The 22,722-nt window shown below is 41.5% G+C and overlaps 1 protein-coding gene across 1 annotated transcript; it reads right to left on the bottom strand.

The window, feature by feature from the left end:
* Positions 1–6,833: 6,833 nt before the first annotated feature.
* LOC100713666 (nuclear distribution protein nudE-like 1) lies at positions 6,834–7,438 on the bottom strand. The gene is made up of 2 exons (XM_063241050.1): positions 7,410–7,438; positions 6,834–7,275 (listed from the first exon to the last, which is right to left on the bottom strand). The coding sequence occupies exons 1-2, from the start codon at positions 7,436–7,438 to the stop codon at positions 6,834–6,836; spliced, it is 471 nt and encodes a 156-aa protein (XP_063097120.1).
* Between the last annotated feature and the right edge of the window lie 15,284 nt (positions 7,439–22,722).

Genomic DNA, 22,722 nt, shown 5'->3' with positions numbered 1-22,722 from the left:
TGCAAGAAGCAAGTGAGATGCTACAAAGTTCCCAGTGCTGAATAAATGTGTTTCTTTTTCCCTCCTACAAAGGCTTCTCACAGTTCTTGATCTTATGGCAAGAACAAGCTGACTTTCTGAAATAGGGGACCTAGTCATTAATTCCATTTTTTTCTTTGTGAAGAATAGAAAATTAAGACCAAATGTTCTGTTTAGAAATGTAAGACTCTTAGGAAAAGAATCTAGGACAAATCACCCAATAGTGCAGAACTCAGATTTTAAAGAGAAGTATTAATCATGATACTTTCTTCTGCAATGCCAGTTGTTTCATGCAGGGGTTCTTGTGACGTGTACCATGAGCATGGAGTTTGTGGTGCATGCTTGCATATACAACTTTTACTGGTACGGGGAGAGTTGAGCTCTCTGGGCTAAAACAGGTACTTCTTTTGTTGAGATCCTAGAGAGAACTAATGAGAATTTGTCTGCGATTTAGACTTGGTGATCTCTTTGGTTTTTTGTGGCCCGTCCTCTCATGGCTGTGATCATGGTGGCTGTAGTACTGGATGGGTATTGCTTCAGGGTACGTTCACGTTGGATTCTTTCTTGGCTCTGGCATCTTATAAAAAATTCCTGTAGTGACATTGGTAAGCCTGAGGCATTGGTAGTTTTTTCATTACTGATCCTTAAAAAGGCCTAATCTTCTAGTAATGCTCTTGTACACAATGCATGACCTTGTTAGCTTGGTGCTTACTGTGGCCGGGCTGCTCCTGACCTTGGTGTTCTGGGCTTCTGCTGAGAAAAAGCTCTATTTGCTCAGACTCCTGCGCTGGGGGCTTCCCACTGCAGTCTTGACTTTCCCCATTTCTTTTCCTTACAGTTCAGACTTTCTGCACCTGCTGGTTCGCTGTCTCCTATCATTTTACCATGTGTTGGAGTTTTGGCTGAGACTGTGGGCCCCATGAAGCGTAGATTTGTGGAGACCTCAGCAGCTGGGCGGCCTAGTCAAGCCACTGCTGCCTCTCCAGCTGGAGGAGTAGAGGACAACCTGCTCCTCCTTATCCCTTACCTAGCTTCTGCTCACTGCACTGCACTCTCTTTCCTAACTGGCCTGTTAGCATGACATCAGTTGTTAGGTTTTAGTGGTGATAACTACAAGCATGATATAATCTTTTTCTTTCTAGTGTTATTTTTCCTCATGTTCTGTAGTTGTTTTCTATGGCTGTGTAACAGATGATCAGAAACCACAGCTCAGAACAACACACACTGACCACCTCGTGGCTCTGGCAGTGAGTGGACTGGCCAAGGGTGTAGTCAAGGGGTCTGACTGGGCTGAATTCTCATCCAGAGCATTGAATGGGGACGCATCTGCTCCCAACCTCACAAGGAGCTGCAGGATTAGTCGGAGGGTCTCATCTGCTACGCTCAGTTGTATCTGTGTGAACCTCGCCGATGTGGCTTTTTACTTCTTCACAACCAGGAAAAGAGGTTGCCAAGGGAGATGGCTGCTGACATCTTAGGTCCCAGAATCTATGGAGGCCATTCACCATCTTTGCTGAATTCTGTTGGCTAGAAGTGAGCCACAGGTGTGACCCCTGAATTCAGAGGACATTGGGATAGCAAAGCCTGAAATAATTTCTGTGACCAGAAAAGGCATCCTTCTTGTGTACTTCTCATGGAGATAATAGGTTTTCTTTTTAGGATGCCTTGCCAATGTGTGAAGCATTTTATGAACACAGGATATTATTTGAAGTTTTCCAGATCTATGCATTTTTTTGTTTACTCTTAAAGATTTTATCATTTCATACACTTTTTCCTGATTTATTTATTTCCTTAGTTAGAGGGTGACAGTTCCTGACTGCCTCATAATATTGTTCTGGGCAATAGCAAACTGCTGATCATTTTTAAAAAATGACTGACATTTGACTTTAAAATATGAAACTATTTTAAAGAGTTTGATTTATGAAAACTATTGATTTTTATAGCATTTACCTTCCTTGAAACTATGAACCTCATTTTCGTATTCTCTTTTTGTTATCTGAAAGCTATTTTACAGTAAAAGAAATGTAACTAGCATTGTTAGCTACTTGTAACAAAGATATGGTGATCTTAGTCTTTACAAACTCAGTTGTATCTTGGAACAGACACTTGCATTTTTATCTGGTAAAATTAACATATAAAATGAGTTCAAATGGATAATACTGACATTATTTTATTAGAAAGTGTCCCGTCATCCACTGTGACCCAAATCATATTCTGTTTTCTCTTTGAAATCTTTATCAACTCTTTCAGTCAGAATCTATCACTCATTGTATTTAATTTTTTTAATTTTAAAATGAAAAGAGAAAAAAGTGATACAGAATTTCAAAACAAAATAATAGAAGATTAACAATGGTAAGAGTATTGCATATTGTTATATTCAAAGTAGTTGCTCAGATGGCTTCTCTCTCAGGTCCATTCTCCTCTCTAATTGCATGTTTCTTTAGATGATTTACCTTTCTGGCTTTTTCACACTTCTGGGTTCTCCAGTTAACCTTTGACTTTATACTTGCAGCTTTACAAACTGCCCTCTCAGGGGCTCACTGCCTGGTCTCCCGGACTTTCTGAAATTGGGGTGCCTTAACCTCAGAACTAATGCATTCTCAATGCACCTAAAACCAGTGCCACATGGATGCTGCCAAGGTCTGCTGCCAGCTGGAGCAGTAGCCAGGCTTTCCTCTCTTGTGGCTCTAGGGGTCAAGTGTTTGGATTGCTGAGCACTCTGAACCACATTGTGAGGAACAGATTCTCTATGCCACCACCATTCTGGAACCTGGTGCGTCCACCATTTTGGAACCTTCTGTGACCTCTGCCACTACTCTGGAACATGGCACTCTGCAGCTTTCTCCTCTTAGCAAAATCTTTTACTTTTGCAGTTTTGAGGCTGCAAAAATTAGAGACCTATGCTTCCCATGATGACCCAGGTCATCTTTTTTATTTCTCTGTTCCTTCTCAGCAATCAAGGTTTTAACTCTGTCTTTGTAGTCCACAGCTTTTTGGTTAGACTCACAACATTTTAAATTATCCTGCTGGGTCCTTTGCCCTTGACTGCAATATAAATCTGGTTAAAAGCTTCAAACAATAGCCATGCTCACCATCTCAACATTTGACTGCCTTGAAATTTCTTCTGCCAGATTAATCAGTCCTCTACCCCTTAATTTCCATCTCAGGCAAACTCTCTGGATATGAACAAAATGCAGACAAACTTTCTGCCAAGGTACATCATGTTGAGTCCAACAACCAATGCAGTCCTTTCCAGCAGAAACTCCCTGAACCTGGTCTTTCCCAGCAGGCTTTCTAGTAGCCTTCCAGTCTCTTGAGCTCTGACCAGAGTCTCTCATACACAACAGCCTAAGCAGTTCCAGCACTACTCTTTCAGGTGACATCTCTGAACGTTTCTAAACTCTTCCTACAATCCATTCCCAGAGGCTCTTGAACCACATGGTCAGGTACAGTTGCAGCAATGGCCCCACTCCACTGGTACCAAATTCTGTCTTGGTTACTTTCTCTCATTGTTGAGACAAAATACCTGATGCCCAAAGTGAGGGAAGGAAAGGTTTATTTCTTAAAGTTTTTGGAAGTTTTAGCCCATACTCAGCTGTTCCAAGGCACGTTGGCATGGTTGAGAGACAGCCATTCATAGCAGCCATAAGGGACAAGAGCTTTAGCTCTTTAGGGCAAAAGGGGCAGAAAGCACGCCTCTTTCCCTCCCCTATATTACATACTGGCTTCCCACTGCTGGGTGGGTGCAGTACTCACACTACCAAGCCCAGTGCTAGAAAATAAAACAATCACAAATACTAGATTCAGCCAGCTCCATGATTGCATGAGGGTTGGTGGGGGATCTGAACACAAACCATAATAGACTCTTAGTCAATCTCAGTCATGGAATACCAGGACCAACAGCTGTTTAGAACAAGCATGTTGATTTTGGCTACAGTGGTACCAATAGCATCAAACACAGCCTAGAAAATGACAGACTGAGCTAACCCTTAATTTGCCACTTTTTTCGTACAAACTAAATTTGTGGTTATATAATAGGATCTAAAATGAACTGGAAAATTAAGTACAGTATACAATGACATGCGAATTTTGCCATTGGGGTTTAAAATTTAATATAGCTTAAGTGTAAAATGGAGAATTGGAAAAGGAGGAAGAGATGTAAGGTTGGAGGACCAAGTAGGATCATGCTAATTTTGGGAAATCAGTGTAAAAGACTGCAAGGAAAGAGCAAATGAAGAGACAAAAAGAACAGAACAGAGCTACAGGGAGGCCAGAAACCATGTTTACACTTACATACAAATAAAATCTAACAATGAAGGAGAAAGAAAGGAAAAAAGACAAACCCCTAAAAACTAAAAATCAAAGACAAATGTGACTGAGACGAGGGAGAAGACAGAAAAAACTTCTGGGTTTGTGCAGGTTTGTCTCTGCTGCCACTGGCAGACCGCCTGCAGAGAAACAGTCTTGATCTGTGTTGGTCTATCCCAGCAAACCAGCAGTAGCTTTTTGGTGGGGTGTTCTTCACTTTTAAGCAGTTTCTTTTCCTTTCATGATATCTACTTTAGATTTTGGATCTTATTTACTCTCTCAGCTTCTTACACTAGGGAGTTAATAGGGTGTTTACATGTACAAGTTTGATCTCACATTACATCCATTTTCCTATAAAAGCCTTAAGATTATCCTTTCTTTTAGCTGAGTACTCTCGTGTGTAAAAATACCACATCTTTTTTAAAATCCATTCCATGTTTGATGGACATTTGGGTTGTTTCCAAGAGTTAGCTCTTACAAATTGTGCTGCTATAAACATGAGTACATATATATCGCTGTTGTATGATGTTTTTAATTCTTCTGGAAAAATGCCCATAAGGGGAATAGTTGGATTGGATGGGACCTTCCAACCTAGTTTTTTGAGAAATCTCCACACCGATTTCTGTTAGTCTGCCCTTCATCAACAGTGGACAAAAGTTTCTTTTTCCCCACAGCCCTGCCAGCATTTGTTATTGTTTGATTTCTTAATGATGGTCATTTTTTCTGGAGCTAGGTAGAATCTCAGTGTTGTTTGCATTTCTTGAATGATCAGTATGTTGAAGATTTTTTCATATATTTATTTGCAATTTGTGTTTCTTCATCTGAGAAGTACGCATTCATCTTTGATGCCGATTTTTTGGACTAAGTCTTTGATGGGGGGGTCTGATTCTCTCTCTCTCTCTCTCTCTCTCTCTCTCTCTCTCTCTCTATTTCGTATTGGAAATTGAACTGACAACCTTATGCTTGCCAGGCAGGTCCTTGTGCTGCTGAGCTAAGCCCCCGGCCCTGATTTTTTTTCAATTCCCTATATGTTCTGGATTGGAGTGTTTTGTCTGAGGGACAATTGGCTAAAATTTTTTCTCACTCTGTGGATTGTTTTTTTTTCACTCTGTCAGTGATTTCTTTTGATATACAAAAGCTTTTTAATAAAAGCTTTTGATTCTTTAAAGTATTGGGTTTTGTTCATGAACTCTCTGCCTACACCTTTGTCTTCAAGGTTGCTATCTACTTTCTCTTCCAGTAGATTTAGTGTTTTTGTTTTAAGATTTAGATCTTCAGTCCATTTAGATTTTAATTTAGTGCATAGTGAGAGGCATGGGTCTAGTTTTAGAGTTTGGAGTGCAGAAATCCAGGTTTTTCTTTTTCTTTTTCCTTGTGAAATTTATTGTTTTCACATTAAAAGCTTTTAGAGGGAAGGAGGGGAAATATTTTTTTTAAACTACATGATGATCCTCTATAACTGCCCAGAGTAGTGCACCATCATAAGTCATTAACATGCCATATGAGTTGTGAATAAATAAAAGCTACAAAGCCCAAGTTATACACAAATATCTTAGGCAATAATGTTTATAAACCTATGTACAATAAAACAAATATAAACAGTAAACGCAGCATGAGAGTAATCAAAGGATACATAGGGACAACCACTACCAGCCCCCAGAATTAGGCCACCCAGTCCTTCCTTATGAAACTGGATGGACCCTCAGATGTGAAAACAGGAATCTGAAACTATCACTCAACTGAAGGACTGGAAAGCTGGGGAGGAGGATGCCATTTACCACGTGCCCTAAGTCTGGAGCACCTGGAGGAGGAGGCAACACAAAGGCTGAGTCTTGGGAGTGCCAGGCCCAGGAGGCTCCTGCCACCTATGGCTCAGACAGCATTTCGTGGCTTGGGAAGCAAGTACATGGAATAGTGACAGCTATGTAAAATTGGAAGGTGCTGACATTGTTCCCTAATTCAGCGGCCTTTATAACTCTGCCTGAAACAGGCCCAGACTATAAAGGTGGCGAGAGGGATGCATGATTATGAGCACTGAAGGTGCTTACATAGGAGAGCAGGAACACTAACCTGATTGTGGGCGAACTTCTAGAGATCTGCAGTGTCCTAAACACAGCTAAATCTTCTCAGCACAGCAGAGTGGGGGTTATGAGGCAGGCATGATGAATTGGCACCTCCGTGTCCAGTGATCAAGTGATACATGTATGAATTACCTTGTGACCCGTAAAAGTGCAATCATGTGAAACCAATGGCTCTATGGCAAGAAGAGAAAATAGCCAGTATTGAGATTGCACAGAGTCCTGGAGCTGGGCAGGGCCCAGCAGCCGCCACTGCATTCAGCCCACACTGTGAGCCATGGGGAGGCAGGAAGGGGGTCACAGGGATGGGCACAGGCACTGAAGGGTGAGCCATGGGTGTCCTGGGTTGTTGGAGGAGGGCAGGAACCTCCACCTGGAAGCCGAGCACTCACACACTAAGAGGCAGCATATCCTGTGCTGACCTCGACTCTAGGAGCCCAAACCAGGAGGAGGAAGGGCAGGGTCGAAGCAGTTTACTGTGCCTTGATTGAGAGAACTTTTGCCATTGCTGGTCATGACTCCATGGTTAATATTCTCTGAAATATAAAATTTTCCTGCTGCCTGGTCCTTTGCAAAGTTCCTACAAGCTGCTAACTTGGATTCTGAAGCCCCTACTTTCCGTAAGGGATCCCCCACAATGTTTAGTGCTGATATCCTACCTGAAGGAGTTAAGGGACTGGTTCCAAAATTATTTGGTACAGCTTTTAGGGAAAAGCTGTTTTCTGTTGCTTTGGCAACAGGGATAGCCAGCAAGGAGAGCAAAGCCTGCACAGCAGAATCCCTCTTCTCAAAGTCCACAGTTGGAGCACTGGGAGCCGACTTTCGGGTCATTTGCTGTTTTTCCTGCACTGCTAATTCTTGCCTTAAATCTCTTGCTGCATCCTTTTACCTCTGTACAGAATCCAACAGAAATTTCTTTTCATCAAGTTTACTTTCAACAAGTGTATTTCATTCAGTGGCCTGACTTAGCCTTTGTTCCAAGTCTTCCAGTGAAAGTGCTGTTGCTTTTTTTGCTCCTCGTCCCAGGTCATCATTGGCCGGCTCCAGCTCTCTCACATGCTTATGCAGCAGCCCTGGTCTGACTTAAATGGTCTTCTAATACAGAAACCTGCTTCTACCTCTGTGCATTCTGATGTTCTAGTTTCTCCTTTAATGCTTCTACTTCATATATCCATCTCTGGTTATCAGTTTGCTGGTCTCTGTTTCTTTGCTCTGCCTGTTATAATTATGCCTCCAACTCTGCTTCTAATTCTCCACTATTTTCTTGGAATTCAACTAGCTCATCCTGAGCTTCCTGGAAGCTTTGCTTATACTTCAAGGAAAGTTCCTACCGATAAGCAGTTTCTTCCTTTACACTTGAAAAATCTGGTGTATCTTCACCATCTATGGTCAAGCAAGCCTCTAAAGGGTCAAAAACTCATGTTCGCTGCTGCTCTGTCAAAGTCTTTCTGCTGGCCTGGCCAGGCCCGCCCAGCCAATGAGCGATGCTTCCCTCTGCAGCCCCAAGCTCCACTCTGAGGACCTCTGTGCCAGGCTCCTCCTCTCCATGGCCTCAGGAGCTGTGTGGGTATCCGGGACCATTCTGTGATGCACAGAAAGCATGTTTTTCCAGCACAATTTATTAAAGAGGCTGTTTTTCTTCCAGTGAACATGTTTGGCCTCTGTCAAAGATAAGGTGGCTGAGTGTGTTTGTAGTTCTGTCTGCATCTTCTAATCTGTTCCACTGATCCTCAGGTCTGTTTTTTTTGTGCCAGTACCATGCTGATTTTATCATAGTAGCTTTATAGTATAATTTCAAGTTAGGGATTGTGATGCCTCCCGCCTTGACTTTGTTGCCCAGGATTGCCTTTGCTATTTTAGGTCTTTTCCGATTCCACGTGAATTTTAGGAATATTTTCTCTAGATCTGTGAGGCATGCTAATGATATTTTGATCAGGATTGCTTTAAATCTGTATAACAATTTTGGGAGTATGGCTGTTTTCAATATATTGGTCCTTCCTACCCAAGAGCAAGAGATATCTTTTCATTGTCTGATGTTCTTGTCAATCTCCTTTTTCAGAATACTGTTAATTTTCAATATGTAGACCTTTTTCTTCCTTTGTTAGAGTCCATTTCATTTTTTTGTATGTTATTGTGAAGGGTGTGGTTTTCCTAATTTCTCTCTTAGTGAGTTTGTTGTTTGTGTACAGGAATGCTATTGATTTTGGAGTGTTCGCTTTGTATCCAGCTACATGGCTGAATTTGGTTATTAAATCTAGAAGGCTTTTGATGGAGTTTTTGGGGTCTTCTATGTAGAGTATCGTGTCATTTGTGAATAATGATAATTTAACTTCTTCCTTTCCTATCTTTATTTACTTTATTTCTTTCTCTTGTCTAATTGCTCTGGCTAAAGTTTCCAGGACTGTCTTAAATTAGATTGGAGACAGTGGACATCCTTGTCTTGTTGCTGATTTTAGAATGAAAGTTTCAGTTTTTGTCCACTTAGTAGGATGTTGGCTGTTGGTTTGTCATAGATGGTTTTTATCAGATTGAGATAAAGACCATCTATTCTAATTTTCTGTAGGGTTTTTACAATAAATGGGTGTCGGACTTTTTCTAAACTTAATTCCTTTTAAAAAGACCTTATCTTTCAATGCAGTTGTTTGCATTTGAAAGTCCCAGAGGTTAGGGCTTCAATGTATGAATTTTGGGGAAAACAGTTTGGTCCATAATACTTAGAGAGGGAGCAGACCTGTAGCTTCATTAGTGGAGGCAGGTTCTGAACGAGTTTTCATTATCTACATTCTTTCCACCAATTCTCTTATTTTTAGAACTCTTTTCTTCTTTTCTTCTTCTGAAGTGTCAGGTACACAATGGCAAGTTCCATTATGGAGCTGTTCTGGGGCCCTACAGCATGAATCAGCTCATTTGTTGTGACATCTTCTCAACGTAGGTACCTTGTAGGTGGAGAAAGGTGACTGAGGCTTGGCTGCCACTCTACTATTCCTGTCTTTAGGAAATGTTTTGATCTTTCTTATGATGTTTTTTTCCTCCCTTACTTTTTTGGTCTATGTTGATTTTTACCTTATTTTAAAAAATCTTTTCCTTTAAGGAATCTGAGGTACAGAAATGGGGATAAAAGCATACATTTGATCTGCCACTTATGCTGTAAATGAGTTGTTGATAGATAAACTGGCCTTGTGTTTTGGGACAAGAACTATTGATCATAAACCTTTTTGTTGTCATTACTGTTAACTGTCTCTACCTCTACCTTTTTTGGGTTATTTATATGTTTTTTAGTGGTGTGTTTTAATTTATATGTCACTATGTGTTGTATGCTTTTTAAGAGTTTGCACGTGAATTGAACTATACATACATTAAAAAGTATATACATACTTGCTGGGGATTTAGCTAAGTTCAGTGGCATAAGCACCTGCCTGGCAAGTATGGGGTCATGAGTTCAATTCCTGGCACTATATATATATATATATATATATATACTTAACTTTTTAGAGTGTACTTAGAATCAATATTTTACAACTTCAGTGCAAAATAGAAGTCTTAATACCATATAAGTCCTGTTCCCTGTCCTTTTAGTTATCTTATATATTTTATTATAATTCTTTCATGGACTGAATTGTGTACCTTTAAAACTCATGCATTAAACTACTAGTCCCAGTACTTAGAATGTGTCTCCTGTTTGAAGAAAAGGTCTTTAAGAAGTAATTCATCTAGAATTGAGGTAAAACAATATTGTTAGAGTGGGCCCTACTCCAACAGGACTGGTGGCCTTAATAGTGGAGGGAGTTTGGACACAGAAAGACACAGAGGAAAGACCACGTGAAGACACAGAGATGATCACCATGCACAAGCCACAGAGGGAGGTCTCAGAAGACAGCATGCTCCTAGCACATTGGTCTTGGACTTCTAGCCTCCAGAATTATAAGAAAATAGTTTTTTGTTGCTTAAGGTACTAAGACAGTGGTATTTTACTTGTAGTAGCCCTAGCAAACTAATATGCATACATTTTCATTTTCAAAAGTAAAATATATTTTAAGGAACTCAAATGGAGAGGGACAGTCTTATATTTATTTATCATCTGTTACTCTCTTGTATATGAGAGTTTAAGAGAGTACCAAATTTCTCCAGGTTTATTTCCTTTTGGTCTGAAGAATTCCTTTGGCAATTGTTTTGTGGTAGGAAGTGTTTCTTTATCTGAAAAGTCTTGATTTACCCTTTCATTCCTGAACAACTTTTTTACTGATAGAGAATTCTGAGTTGAGATTCCCTTTACATTAGCACTTCAAAAATGTGCGACTTCTTCTGGCCTCCATGATTTCACATGAGAAATCCTGTCATTAGAATTGTTATTTCAATATAGATGGGCATTATTTCTCTTTCGCTTCAAGACTTTTAAAAATTGTCTTTAGTTTTCAGAAATCTAATTATAGTTTGTACGAGTGTGGCTATTTTGAGTTTCTCCTGCATAAAGTTTATATGTCTTTTTGAATCTCTAGAGATGTTTTAAAATTTGGGGTATTTTCATCCATGATGTCTTTAAACAGTTTTTAAGTTTTTCATTCTTTGTCCTCTCTTGGGGTTTTAAGTTTTTGAGCTGGAGGTTTGCTAGGTAGTGCAGGCTGTCTCTGAACTCACCATGTAGCCCACGCTGGCCTCAAACTCAGCGATCCGCTTGTTTCAGCCTCCTGTGTGCTGGGATTATAGGTATGAACCATTACGCCTGGTGCCATCTGGGATTCTGACGCCATAAATGTTAGGTTTTTCCACTGCTCCCCAACTTGCTATTCATTCCTTTCCCCAATTTTTCTCTCTCTTGTTCAGATTGGGAAATTCTTTTGATATGTTTTTAAGATCACCGATCTCTCCTCTGTCTTCTTTGCTTTGTACTGAGCTCAGTGAGTGAGGTTTTACAAATTTCACTGTATTTTTTAGTGCTAATATTGCCACTTGATGGCTCATTGTATTTCCAATATTTTCCAGAGACTTCTGAGTTTTTTTCCATTTGTTTAAAAAAGATTTGTAATTTCTTGTTGGAACATTTTAATAGTTCATTTGGAATCCTTGTCATATAAATTCAACATTTGTGTCCTCTTGATTCTCATGTCTTTCAGTTGTCTTGTCCTTAGCTGAAATGAAGTTTTCGGTGTTAGCAGCATCTTTAGCCTTGTCCACTAGCTGCCTTTAGCACTCTCCCAGTGGTGACAACCACTTACCACAGTACATTTTGACAAATAATTTTTATTATCTTGTAGACATTCTGAATGTTACATGATGAAACTCTGGTTTTCATCTAGATATTACATTTTATAGGCACTAGATTTGTTTAGGCTCAAAACTTATGTCCTCAACCACTAGTGAGGGCTGTGGTTGAATGTCAGTTTACACTGCGTGGCCTAGGAAGTGCTGCTTTGGTCTGCCTTGGCTAATCTGAAACTTAGGTAGTCTTTCCGTGTAGTTCAGTTTCCACCAAAAACTTTTTTGTTTGTTGGGCCAGGTTTATTTCTTTTTTTTTTCCATTTTTTTTTATTAAGGAGAAAAAGAAAAAAAAAATAGAAATAGGGTACACGTTATACAGAATTTCAGAAAAAAATAAACAATAGGAAATCACTAATTAATAGATTACATATGGTTATCTTAGAAATAGTTGTTCAAGTTACAAAATTAAAGCATATAAAGCGGACTTACAAGCTGGAAACAGTTTTGTTCAATGATCCAACAAAACTCAGTAACATTTAGAGCACTTTCTTTTCCTTTCTTTTGTATAATGACAATTACACATTTTGGGTTTTATTACTCCCACAGTTCTTAGAGCCAGGTTTATTTCAACATGAACAATTTAGGGGTATACTTTGGACTTAATACAGATTTATAAGATTCTTTTATCCAATTTTTTTCTTTTCCACAAAACCCTTGTAAAGGAAGATGTTCCTTCCTTGCTCTCTGTCCTTTTTTATAAATAGTAATGGGATGGTAGAGATTGCTTCTTTCTTTCAAAGAACCAGCTCTTTGATGCATCGCTTCTTTGTATTGTTTTTTAGTTTTAAATTCATAGATTTCTGCTCTGGGTTTATAATTTCCTTTCCTGTACAGCCTCTGGATTTGCATTGTTCCTGTTTTTCTAAGGCTTTGAGATGCACCATTAGGTTATTGGAGTCATTCTGTTTTTCTGATATGGCCAATCTGCGACCCCAAACATACATCACTCTGTTGTGTTAGTTCATGTCTTTGACACCCACATCCTTCAAACCAATCAGAAATTGAATTCCTGGGGGCTAGAATCTCGTGATCTCTTTGAACTCTTGGGCCGTACTTCTGAGTGTCTCTGGATCCCTCTACTGTGGCTTGCTGCTCTTCTCTCTCTTTGGCCCACTGAGGTCCCAGTGTTACAGATTACATGTATGCAAGACATCACAACTACAGCTGGCAGCGTAGAGCAGAGAAGAAGTGTGCAAGAGAGCTACCTGCATCTTTATTGTATAATTCTTAATATTAAAAAATTTTCTTAGTTTTTTGGTACCAGGGATTGAACTCATTGAAAGAGTTTTTGGGGCGGTTAGAAGACAGAACATAAAGTAAAGTAGCCTTTATCTTAAGGATGCAGAGAGAAACTCCATGACCGCTGGGGCCTGGCTTTCTCTGTTGGACACGTGGTGTGGGGGGCATACATATAGCTTTGGTCTGGGGTGGTGCCTAAAGGGGCATTGCTGATGTGCAAGCAGCCAATTGCCACTCACTTTGCACCACAGGCATTTGCCTAGGGGTAGGGAAAATGACCTCAAGATAAACGTCTCTTAGTCCTGCCTCTCACTACTGTAGTGTCCTGTCCAGGGCAAAGTCCTTTCATTCCCGTCTTTTTATTGTTAGGAAAAGGGTGAAGTTTTTCTCGCTTGCTATTTCCTGCTGAAAGCGGGCACCATATTGGGGTTTAGGAGGGTTGATGGGATGACCATTGGTGCCCATGTGGAAGCTGGTGCCAGGTGTTTCAGCCAGGACAACTTTATCATTGCTGAATGTCCACACGTTGGACTGGAAAAATAAAGAGACAAGGTGCTATGAGGAGGCAGGCCACTATCATATTTAAGGATCCAGGTGAGGTAGAAGGAAAAGGTGCCTTTGATTTAGATATGTAGAATCATTACCATGGTGAGGTAGAATCATTGCCATGATGAGGTAAAATTCTGAAAAATAAGTGTGGGGTTAGAGGAGTGAAGTTATGAAGAGGTGATTATTCCCCGATCTGAAAGGGTAAAAGTTAAGAGGGTAGGTAGGTAGGACTTGTCTCTGGTCCAGGAGTTGAGCTGGAAAGAATAGGGGGGGTGGGGATGGCTGTGTCACTATATCAAAGGTAAACGCCTACGCCTTTAAGGATGTCACATTTGACCAAACAGCTAAGAACTAAGACAGTTGTCATGTAGAACAATATGAAGATGATCTTGCGCATGATGTGGGAATCTTTAGGAAAGACTGTTAAGAATCCTGCTGTAAAAAGGATAATTAATAGAATGTAAGAAATTAGGAACCAAATTGGGTAACAAAACATGACTTAGCCTGAGAGTTGTGGCTGTGAGGCCTTGGTGAGACAGAGATGGGTGGGCGATAGGATGGTTAGATTTAGGACTGGGAGGGCACTGATTGAGTGATGTGGAACCAGAATGGCAGTCTAGCAACTCTGACCGCTGTTGGGGTTTCCCAGAAGACCAGGTATGGGCTGCTCCACCTTGGTTGTAGTCCTTGTGATGTTTTGCTGTAACAGGACTTTAGTAAGTATATCAGCAGTCTCCCTGGTTGTGGGAAAGGCTTTTATCTATTCTGAAAAAAGTACAAACAAAGGTGAGAAGATATTTGAGAGTTTTGTGGCAGGGCATGTGTGTAAAATCTGTTAGTCTTGACCAGGGGTGTGTCTGAGAAATTGATGAATAGGAAAGGAAGGGGGTGCTATGTGTCCCTGAGGAGAGGTTTACTGGAGATGACAGATGTAAGCTGTTGAGACCTCAGAGTGTCTGGGTCAGTCTGTATAAACACAAAGAAATAAAAAAGACACTTTTAAGATCTATGACTGTAAAATGAGTGGTGGAGGGAGGGATATGAGAAAGAGCATGGTATAAGGGTTTGGCACCACTGGGTGGATTGGGGTAAAGCACTATTGATTACCCTAAGGTGCTGCACTAGAGGGTAAGACCATCAGGCTTGAGTACTAGGAGAATAGGAGTACTATAGGGTGGGAAAGATCCGGTGGATCCTACAAAAGGAATCTAAAAGGAATTTATAATTATTTCTTAATTTCAGTTGTTGAACATCCAGAAGATCGGTAACGGTACAGTGCAGTATAGGCAGTAAGCTTAACATAGAACATTAAATGGCAATTAACCATGTGTATTTTAAACATTTGAGCACTGAAGAAATTTGTGATACATCTCTAAGCATACGTCCGGATCTGAAAGAAAACACTTGTCATCATACATTACATAAATTTTTGTTTAAAAATTATTATTTTTTAATTCGTGTTGGTCTGACCTGAATCTCCTGACTGGAACACAAGAAACAGGCAGCAGAAACAATCCCAATTTTATATTTGAAGGCATGAATATACCATCAGATCAGCAACAATGAATTGTCTTAGTCATATGAACTTTAGTTGAGGTGTCTCCCATAAGGCTATGGAGATTATTGGAGGCTCCAATTAGTAAACGAGAGCTGGTTACAATTACCAGGTGGCCACTTTCCTGACCATCAGTTGAGGTCCTGTCCAGTGTCTCCTCACCCCAAGGGATTTTGTTTAACCAATTTTAGCATCATTTTGACCACCTGGCAAACTAGGTGGAAGCAGGTTTTTTTAAATCTATAACCCAAAGAAACCTTGATTAAATGGCTTGAAAATATAAAAAAAGAAAAAAGATTGTTGAGCTCAAATAAAAAGGAATAGCTGTTTACAGAGCAGGCAAATGGACTAACATGGACAGATGATCTGTATATTATAAATGGACTGAACAGACGACAGATATATATAGACTGACAATCATCTTATAAAATTAGTGCACTCAAATATATTTGGCCAATTTGAACTATCCTTTTTGTAGATCAATTAATAGAGATCTCTTGAAATAAGAATACCAAAAAAGGAACCTAATTTATAACTGTCTCATCGAGCAGCCATGGCCCCTTCCTCTCTGTCTCCTCTCTGCCTCCTTTGCTTGGAGCAACTCGGGAAGCACAGCGCTGTCCTGCCTCGAGAGAGCCTAGAGCAGCCTGTGTGGGCCGGTTAGTGCGCACTGCCCTGCCTGGCCTGCACACAGCCCAATGCCATCCGCGTGCACTCTGGGAGAGGTGGGCTGGCACGCGGTGGGGGAAGGGATTGAGAAATTGGAGCCTAATGGGTGAATGGCCAGGGAGCAGCCTTTGGCTGAGAAGGCTCCGGGATTTGGTGTAAAGAAAGGAGCCGCATCCTAAGTGTGGGGAGGGGGAGGGATCCTGAGGAGCAGAGTGAGGGAAGGACACGCCCTTAAAACAAAGGCCTAAAGAGGGAGAGTTTTTGCCAACTTGCCACCATTGTGATAAAAGCATAAATAAAAGATCAGCCTTTTGGTTTCTGGTAGCCTTTTAGAGGCCAACAGCACCAAGGTGATGAACCAGGCACCCCAGAGGTGTGTTTTTTGGGGGCTAGGAAGTGGCCCCCATGACCAAATTATAAGTAAGCTGAGAGAACAACTTTGCCTCGGGAAGCTATGGCTCCCCCAAGGAGCGTGGAAGCTGTCCTGGGTCACACATATCAAGAGAGGTCGTCACCTGTCTTGTAGGCGTGACACGGAACTTCCACACCTGTTCTCTTTGGCCTGGTCACAGAAGAGTGCAGGGCGGGCCCCAGTGAACAAAAATGCCAGTCTGGCCTCAAGCCGTGCAGCCTACGGAGCATGAAAACTGGTAACCCGGTTCGGGGATGGCAGGATGCGTTTTCTGTTGCAAGCTTGCTAAAGGATGGAGACAAAAAACCCCAGATGGCAGCTCACTTGCCTGGAGTGAGGAAGGTCACTGCTGCATGCAGATTAGCAGCAGCAAGTAAACAGTCCCGGAGGAAGAAAAAGCTGGTTCTTAGGCAGGGGAGCTAAACTGGGAGGGGCCCCAGGAGCCACTCACTCTGCCATCTGAGTCACAGCACCATTATGAAAGAGTTTTCAGCGCGGTTAGAAGACAGAATATAAAGTAAAGTGGCCTTAAAAGGATGCAGAGAGAAACTGCATGACCGCCAGAGTCTGGCTTTCTCTGCTGGACACGTGATGTGGGGGCATATATATAGCTTTGATCTAGGGTGGTGCCTAAAGGGGCATTGCTGATGTGCCAGCAGCCGATTGGCACTCACTTGGTGCCACAGATAGGGGAAAATGACCTCAAGCTAATCGTCCCTTGGTCCTGCCTCTCACTGCTGTAGCGTCTTGTCCAGGGCAAAGTCCTTTCACTGATGATCTTGCATTTGCCAGGCAGGCACTTGTGCTGCTGAGCTATGTCACTGTCCCTTTTATTGTACAATTCTTATACAGGTCACGATCTCATGTTTACATGCTTACATAGTGCTGTAACCAGTGCATGCGCGCTTACCTGTGCTGAGACATGGTTATGTTACTATATCCCACTGTACGCCTGTGCTAGACCATTGGGGTCATGTTCTCAGGTGTTCTTAGACACCCCTGAGCTGTGAAGCAGTCTGAGTGGTTCCCCACATCTGCACATTGCAGTGATCCAAAAGAGGCCCTGAAACTATTTCCCTTAATTTATACAAATACATATAGTTCTATTACTTGAAAGGCTTTGGAATATAGAAAACCAATCTAGGTTTTGGAGATGTGGGAAAAGTTTATATCTTAGTAACTTAATGGCTTCAAATGGACTGTTAGACATGCGCATTCTAAGTTCTTTACCAGTCTGCCACCCGCCACTTTCCTTCTTTCTACTGTATCTGCTGTTGAGTTTCATTTTTTCTATAAAGAATCTTGGCTCTTCTATTTGTTTTTCTGTCCTATGTTACAACAATCATTCAGGGTTTTACGCCAATAGAACTTACTCAATTATATTTTTGTTTTGTTTGTTTTGTTTTTGGGGAAGGCTTTCGCTGTGTGGCTCAGGCTGGCCTTGAACTCACTTATGTAGCCCAGGCTGGCCTCAACTCACAGCAACCTCTCTGCCTTCACCACCCAGGGTTGGGATTACAGGAATGTGTCACCACACCTGATGCTACTCACCTCCTTTAAGGAAAACAGATTTTCCATTTTCTCTGGGAATACTCACATGTGACTACACTGCATCATTACCCCAAGATAAATTCAATCACAGTTGTAACCTGACCTCCAAAGTGCCACAAATTATTTCCCTTTTGTTATTATTTGCACATCCCTGTAGTATATCACTAGTCTTTGGTGGGGGGAGGGGATCATTCTCCTTACAACATTGTTTTAGTAGTGGTATTTTCTATTTACAAAATATAGTAATTCTTGGTTGCTTAAAATTAAAGGAATGCTGACAGCAAGTTGCACCTTGTTTTCTGAAATGAAGAGTAAGTTACTGATTGATGAGAGGGCCAGGGAAGAAGCTTGTTTCCCAGTTCTAGATAATGTTATACACTAACAAAAAGAGCTTCCTTATGTTTGTGTTATGTTTCTCAGTGCCCAAGTTATATGACCAAATTACCTGTAGCGCTGTCATACTGTTCTGTATGTGCCATCTTCCTGGGTGACCTAATTGATATGTTAACCATTGCTACTCTCTGCAAAGGACAGATGTTATCTAAAATTAAGTGCTAAAATTAGTTGACAAAGGATTGTAAATTCCTAGGAGACTACTCTCCTCTGCAAAGGGAAACAAAGGTCTTCCTCATTCCTTAGCGGATCAAGGATTTTCTCCTTTCCTGATCCATGCCCATAAACCTCTTACTTTGTAAATTGTATTTGCTAAAAAAGTCTGTGAAAATTTTAAGTGAGTTACACAGCTTTGCAAACTCCAACTGCACTGTGTCACTGGGCCCAGAAAAATAAATCAAGTGCTGCTTTTTCTTCAAAAACATATTTCACCCCATTTTTGGACACTAAGTTGGGGGTCTTGTTTTTGGGTTACAAGAGATAATACCTCTCTCCATTGATTTATGTTTGTAATTTTTTTCCTTTAGGATTTTCTACATTTCTCTGAGTAAATTGTTTTGTGGCTTTGTTGCAGGAAAATTTTCAAGCCAAGCCAAACCAAACCAAATGGAAGACTCTTTACACTAGGAGATAAGAAGACAGCATTTAATCTTCATACCAGCAGACTGTTGGGAGGCCATGCCAGTGGACTATTGCAGGGATAATTCCTCCTAAGCAATTGTCCTGAATCAGGAAGGAGTTTAATCTGTGTAGAATTAGAAGTGAGAGGTACAAAGCGAGTGAACAAATGTTGCATGATTGGTTGCATACGTTGAATCATATATTGACAGACAGGCTAGTCTTCTCCAGGAACCAGGGGAGGCTCTTAGAGAGTGAGTATACTGAAGGGCATTGCCATAGTACAGCAATGTTGATGGGTGGGGAGCTTTTACTGAATGAGCATAGGTCAGCCCAAGGTGCCTTAAGGTGTAGGCTATTGCTCTGACCTTGTCAGGGTCAACTGAATTTACCAGAGACAGCAGAACAGCACCTTGGTCAGAGTCCTCTAGAAGTATCTATAAATTTACCATCTCATGAATGCGTTTCTACATTACATTTGTGCCCCAACAGCCTCAATATCCAGTTAGGTTTTTGTTTTCCTTCTAAATTCTTGGCAGTTTTCTGGTTGCTGGCTGGACTTGCCGCTTCTCTCTACTTCCCACAAACCTTGCTGATGGCAGCCAGGGAGCAGGCGTGGGAGAGTAAGGCCACAGTGCCTGAAAGGCTCCCCTCCTGGGAGGGGGGCCGTTGAGCCTGCATTTGAAGCCATATTGTATTTGACACTAAGCTTGTTCTTCTGTCTTGCTGGAGACTCTATTAGGACCCTGTGACGTGAGAGCTTTTCCACATAGACTTCTGTTCAGTGGAAGCTTCGCTCTAGCAAGCGGGGCAGGGCTCACTGCAGGTGCTGATCCTAGTGGAATTCCATTGATCCTCCACCGAGTGTGGGAGACGGGACCTGCCTCCATAAAGGGTGCACTGTAACACGAGAGTTGCTCTACACACTCCTCTGGGAACGGATTTGGCAAGAAGCCTTTTGTTAACCTGGCTGGATTCTCCAACAAACCCAGGCTCCGGAGCGGTCACACGCTGCCAATCTGCTTCCGTGGAGTTTTCCTGCCACCTTGTGGCCGTGCTGGGGAACTGTGCTTCCCCAAGGTGTCGGCTTCCTTCCTGCACTCCAGGGTCTTGCAAAACTGGAGTTGGGCCTCCTGGATTGTTTAGGCTGCTTTTTTTTTTTTTTTTTTTTTTTTTTTTTTTTTTAAATAGAGTAACCTGAAGGGCTATGTCTCAGCTTATGCCAAAACAAGAGTTTCAAATAGCTTTAAATAGAAATATATCGGTAAGAAATTTCATTGCCTGTGTATTATTCATTATTCATTGGTGTATTAGATGTATGTGTTCAAAGCAGGACTGGGCCAATGCTATATCCTGAAGCTGTTTCAGGGATGCTTTGAAGACCTATGTAGTTTTCCTGGGGGTTGAGTGAGCGCTGTGTTGGGTATCAATTTTAGATCACAGTTCTAGCTGGCTGGAGAGGAGATTAAATCTGTACCATTATTAAGGCCTCTTTTCCCACTCCATGGGACAAAGCGAGAATCCCAGGTGGTACTGTGTGGTAACTGTGGAGTGGGGTGCAGCCCACGCTCCACAGGGGCTCATGTGCCACTCTGATACTCCTGTGGCTGAGGACTTGATCCCTGCGTCTGGCTGTGAGGTGACCTTCCCGGTTGCTCACACCACTATGCTGGAATAGAATGTTTAATGGTTGTCGCCATGGATGACTTTGAAATAACTCTCCGGCTTACCACCCTTCCAGGTCTACGTGCAGTTGGGGTTGGGTTTCAGACAGATCAAAATCCTTCACACTCATTCCTCCCCGGTACTGAGGAACACCCAGGGCCCCTCACACAAGCTCTCTTTATAAAAGACTTCTAAAAATTTTTGGTAGATGCTTGCAATGCATAATAATTTGAATTAATCTTGGAGAACTGGTACTTACGCGTGCCATATTTGGTCATTTTTACTTCCCCTTCACCCCTCCCATTTGCTTTCCTCTCCTCTTCTCCACATCCCCTTCCCATCTCCACAAAGTTCACCTCATGTTTCCTACTTGAATAGGAACTTTTAGGGTATTTCAAAGCTGTCACTTATTATGCTGTAATGCATAAAACCAGGAAAACTGTTGTATGCCAAAGAAAATATCTTGCCGGGAGTCCGCAACTCTGAACATAAAATCGTCTGTCTTCTTGGGAGGAAGGAGGTAAAGTGCTGATAGTAACAACAGCAGTAAGAAAAAAACACAAATGAGCATCTCATCCACTTACGCAACTCTAGCATTTGGTGTAGATAACAGGCTGGAGGTCTCTGTGGGACAAAATCGTTTCTTTACTTGGGTCACCCCTACTGTTTGTAAGCTACTTATTTTTGGTTCCTACCTGGTCTAAGCACTGTCCTTTGCCCTGGTACTATCACAGTGGTATTGCAGCCATAATTGTAATCGCATTCTAAGCCAGAGAGGGGTGTATCTGCTGTTCTGTGAAAGTGCTGACGAAGAAAGGCGATATAATCTGATTGTGTCCTGTGTGTTAGAAGCTTAATCCCCACTCAGCAGTGTTGGGAGCTTGGTGAGGTTAGGCCATTAGTGCTGTGGGCAGGATGAATTAATGCTGCTGCAATAAAGGCTTGGGGAGTGGTTTTACATTGTTCTCCTGTGCTTCTGCCATTTGCCTTTCTGCCTTCAACCCTGTGAAGATGTAGAAGGCCCTCACCAGAGGCTGGCTCATCAATCTTGGACTTCCTGGCTGCTAGGGCCATGAGAAATAAATTTCTGTCCCTTATAAATTACCAAATCTTAGTGTTTTGTTGTAGTATTACAAGACAGAGTAAGGCCGAATAGGTAACAAGTCTAATTCTGTCAGTCAGTATCCGATGTGGGCCTACATCTGATGTGGGCCAGGGAAGCTAAGGAAGCATATGCCTGTGGGCACTGTCCTTTCCTGCAGTGGGACAGTGTGGCTCCCTGTGTGGAGGAACAAAACTACTCAGCTGACTCCAGGGATGCTCGGTGGCTCTGTGTGCTGTGCATGTGGGGATTGTTTGGAGAAGTGAGTAGAGGTGCGGAGGGCTGGAGCCTAACCAGAAGATCTCATCAACTGTACTAACACAGTTTTAATTGATGTGTTAGGCTAACAAACCACAGTCCAATTTCTATTACATTATGCTCCCATGGACTTTCTTAGAGAAATAGGCCAGTCCTTCGGTGCTGACTCTGTTTTTAACCTTCTGTTCAGCCATCATTAAGACCCTTTGGAGGAGAAAGGAGAGAAATAAGAGGAAGAGAAGAAAGGAAAGAAGGAATAAAGATTGAGTTAGCTGTTATTGAACTAGGCCAAGCAAGAGATGTGCAGAAGCTGACCTCAGGCAATGCATGGAGAGCGTACAGATATGAGATGGCTGGGAGGTAGAATCCAGGGTGTGTATATACTTACATATACATATATGTATACAGATGTGTATATCTATTTTTCTGGACATCTATATATCTATATAGATATGTACGATTATAGATAGGTATGATATATAGATAGCTATATATCTATATGTATCTATAGATATATATGACTAGATATGTATCTTTAGATTATGTATCTTCAATTAGATATGGGGATGAGAGAAAAAATTATACGGTTTTAAAATTTATATGTCTGGCTGGATAAAAATGGTATTGTTTGAGACAGAGGGAAAAAGAGAAAAAGCAGATTTGGAAACCAAAGTAATGAGTTATTTTGGAATGCATTTAAGGTGCATGTGGGGCTTAGATAGAGGCAAGATAAAGTATTAGAAATACAAGGTTAGAGCTTACCAGAGAGTTGGAGGTATTAGATTTGTGAAGTATTTGTCAGTAGACAATAGAAAAACCCCTAGCTGAGTTGGATCACTCAGGGAGAGTGAGCAGAGTGAGAAAAAGGGTTGACGTCATGGCCACAGGGACGCCAATTAATGTTCTGCGGAAATGCATAAGTAGGGTACTGCCAGTGAAGAGAGAAACAGCAGCCTGAATTTGGAGCAAATCCCAGGAAGGATGAGGTCATAGAAAGCAAGGGCAGGTGAACTTGATTCCAAGATGCACAGAATCCAGAAAGGTACAGGGT

Source organism: Cavia porcellus, unplaced genomic scaffold (genome assembly GCF_034190915.1).
Source record: "Cavia porcellus strain 051 isolate PalLab524CR breed Dunkin Hartley unplaced genomic scaffold, mCavPor4.1 scaffold_31, whole genome shotgun sequence".
NCBI lineage: Eukaryota > Metazoa > Chordata > Mammalia > Rodentia > Caviidae > Cavia > Cavia porcellus.
The sequence above is the reverse complement of the archived record's forward strand: the minus strand, read 5'-3'. Positions and strand labels throughout refer to the sequence as shown.

Coding starts and splice junctions, on each gene's coding strand:
- LOC100713666 (XM_063241050.1), bottom strand. CDS start 7,438: ATGATGACCTGGGACGAGGAGCAAAAAAA. Junction 7,276..7,409: donor TGGGACGAGGAGCAAAAAAA/GCAACAGCACTT, acceptor GGATGCAGCAAG/AGATTTAAGGCAAGAATTAG.